The sequence below is a fragment of the Capsicum annuum genome, unplaced genomic scaffold, assembly GCF_002878395.1.
Source record: "Capsicum annuum cultivar UCD-10X-F1 unplaced genomic scaffold, UCD10Xv1.1 ctg4582, whole genome shotgun sequence".
Classification (NCBI taxonomy): Eukaryota; Viridiplantae; Streptophyta; class Magnoliopsida; order Solanales; family Solanaceae; genus Capsicum; species Capsicum annuum.
In genome coordinates, this window is record NW_025853344.1 from 1 (window position 1) to 3,263 (window position 3,263).

The 3,263-nt window shown below is 38.2% G+C and overlaps 1 protein-coding gene across 1 annotated transcript; it reads left to right on the forward strand.

Moving 5' to 3' along the window:
- Positions 1-6: 6 nt before the first annotated feature.
- On the forward strand, positions 7-815 carry LOC124892310 (PR5-like receptor kinase). The gene has a single exon (XM_047403633.1). The coding sequence runs from the start codon at positions 223-225 to the stop codon at positions 616-618; it is 396 nt and encodes a 131-aa protein (XP_047259589.1). The 5' UTR covers positions 7-222; the 3' UTR covers positions 619-815.
- The last annotated feature ends 2,448 nt before the right edge of the window (positions 816-3,263 follow it).

A 3,263-nucleotide genomic window follows, 5' to 3' on the forward strand; every position in this document is an offset into this window, starting at 1 on the left:
GAAGAAAGATCCGAAAATGTTCGCCAATTGGGTTGGCCAATATTGTACAAAATTGCACTAGGCATAGCTCGAGGATTGGAGTACTTGCATCGTGGTTGTATCACTCGGATATTGCATTTTGATATAAAACCTTATAATATCCTCCTTGATGAAGATTTTTGTCCTAAGATCTCCGACTTTTGTCTTGCCAAACTGTGTGTTAAAAAGGAGAGCATTGTGTCAATGTTAGGTGCACGAGGAACCATCGGTTATATTGCTCCAGAAATTGTTTTCAGAAATTTGGGAGGTGTCTCTCACAAGTCAGACGTCTATAGCTACGAAATGATGGTCCTAGAGATGGTTGGAGTAAGAAAAAATGTTGACGCTGGAGCTGATCGCACGAGTGAGATCTACTTTCCACATTGGCTCTATCAACGAATTGAACAAGATGAAGAGCTTCAACTAATTGGGATAATGAACGAAGAGAAGGGATATGCAAAAAAGATGGTGATGGTGAGTTTATGCTGCATACAAACTGATCCCTCAAATCGACCATCTATGACTAAGGTTGTGGAGATGTTAGAAGGAAACCTAGACTCCATGCAAATTCCTCCCAAGCCTTACCTATATTCGTCTTGAAGAACCGAGGTAGATTCATCAGCAGTGGAACTGGCCTAGTCTTATTTTGTTATGAACTTACAGCAAAAGCTGGTATTGTTGCCTCTATTTTCATCGACTACTGAATTTGTTACTCACTCTGTACCATTTTATAAGACACACTTTCCGTTTTAATCTGTTTTGTGTTGTATCCAAATGAAGTTAAAATAATCAACTAATTCCTTCATCCCTATTAGTTGTGTCTCTTTATACTTTGTTCGTTGAGTCTGATTTGATAATTATATCATTTTTTTTAAAGAAAAGAATTGCACTTTAAAAGATGACAATGACTCAACAAAGAGCAAAATGTAGCTGTCCTTTTGGGGCTAAAGAAAAATGAAGTCACCCCAGTCAACTATGGCTGATATCAAGTTACTCCAGTCATTCCAATTTGTTTGATTCTTTGCATTTTTTAGAGTTAATCTTGACTGAAGGGCAGCCCGGTGCACTAAAGCTACCGTTATGCGCGGTGCCCGGGGAAGGGCCTCACCACAAGGGTGTATCATACGCAATCTTACCTTGCATTTCTGCCAGAGGCTGTTTCCAAGGCTTGAACCCATGACCTCCTGGTCACATGGCAGCAACTTTACCAGTCACTCCAAAGTTCCCCTTCAGAGTTAATCTTGACTAACTATTTAAAATTTGTCTAAGTATGTGTGTGACAAGTTGTAAATGTGTCATATCAAACAGACGAAAGACTTCCAGGAAATATTTTTCTATTTACAATGCCTGAGATGTCTTCAGATTACTATAGTCATTGTGGAATATGCCATAACTAAATGGATTTAAGACTTCAACTATATATGATAGTGACCGAGAAGAGAAAGAAACACACATCTTAAATCGAAGAAGAAAGAAGAGAAAATCATGTATAACTGCCAACAACTGCATAATTGACGAGTAAATGCAGAAGGCTTTGGATGGATCTAATATTTAACGCAGAGACTTTTCCAATCCCAAGTAATTTCTGTATAATTCTTTTGTCATACATTTTATTTACCAGGATTTACTCTTTCTACTTGAACTCTATTGAAATTTAGTGACGACGTAAGTACACATGCAACTACAAGAAAATCAGTAGCTTTTGGTTGCTATGATGATTTTGAGGTAGAACTTGTTTAGCTTTTTGGTTGTGATCTCATTGCATTTGATTTTATACTACTATGGTCTAACTTTTGGCTTTACGATATGGATTTTGGTCGATCTTTGCTCATTATAACCGTGCATCTTTTCCTGCTAGTAGATGACAATGAATTCGAGGATATAAATATTGTGAAACCAAATGACTTTTACCAGAACCGCCATTCAGAAGCTGGTGCAAATTGGTGAGAAAGTACATTCTGGGAATATCTAATTCTAAACAAAGATCTATATGTCTGGTTTTGCCCAAAATACTCAAATAGCGTTGACTTTCATGCTGCTCGATAGTTTGTGATATCGTCATGGTCCTGTTTAGCAATGTAGACACTGTTCAAGAAAACTTCTTTTTGTGATTTACGCAACGATGAGAGCTAAGATACAGATAGATAAGTTTTTGGTTTAACTTTTTTATGGATGTATCTAAATTGCTTGTCAAGTGTATGATTTTTCTTGTACCTAGCGACAAGACACTTGAAGAAGTTTTCGATTCCGAAAATTTTCAAAGCTATGTCTGTGGAAGTATTATATTATACTATAACATCTCAAGCGATGTTTATGTAGCAGTTGATCGTCCTAGTAGCTGTTCAATTATGCAATTGCCCGTGACACCGAATTCAGTAGCAAAATCAAATAATAGTGGCTTATTTCATCAGTTAAGTGATAGATTTACGCTATCATGGACTGTGTCCGAAGAGTGTAATGCGTGTTATTATCGAGGAGGCATGTGTCAAACAAGAGGGATGGCCCTGGCTCAGCGGTAAGCTTGCTTACCGTGGTGTGCCAGGGTCGGGGGTTCGAAACGCCCCTCCAGCGAAGCTGGGGTGAGGGCGCGTAGGTTAGGCCCGGAGTGGTCCCCCCCTCCCCGACACCTACGGAGTAGGTATGAACCGGGTCGTCCCCATGTGTCAAACAAAGAATGCTACTAAGGAGTTTTATTGTCATAATACCTACAGAGGTATTATGACAATAAGACAGAGTTTTATTGTCATAATACCTACAGAGGTTTTATTGTCATAATACCTACAGAGGAGGCATGTGTTCATATTAAAGATTTTGGTTCTTTTATTTTCTTGGTTCAACTTACATTTTCTTTGTTTTCTGTAGCTGCAGTTGATGGGATAAATGCTGAGGAGAGCTGGGCCGGATCTGAAGGTCCCGGTCATCATAGAAATATGAAAGTGATTGTTGCAGGTATCCATCTTTATCATTTCATCTGCAATTTGGTTATCATCGATCACAAGATTTATTCTATATATTTTTAATTCTACAAAGATAGAAAAAAGAACTAGCTAGATGCACTAAGCTTCCACTTTGCACGGGGTCTGGGGAAGGGCCATCACATTAGTTTGTTCAAATGCAGTAGTAGCTAGAACACACTGGAAGAATTTTTCTCTCTACTAAATTTTCACAACTTCAGTGGTTGCTACGGTTTCATACATAAAATAACTTTGTTTTCTGCACTTTATAGTGAAGATTAAGGTAATTAC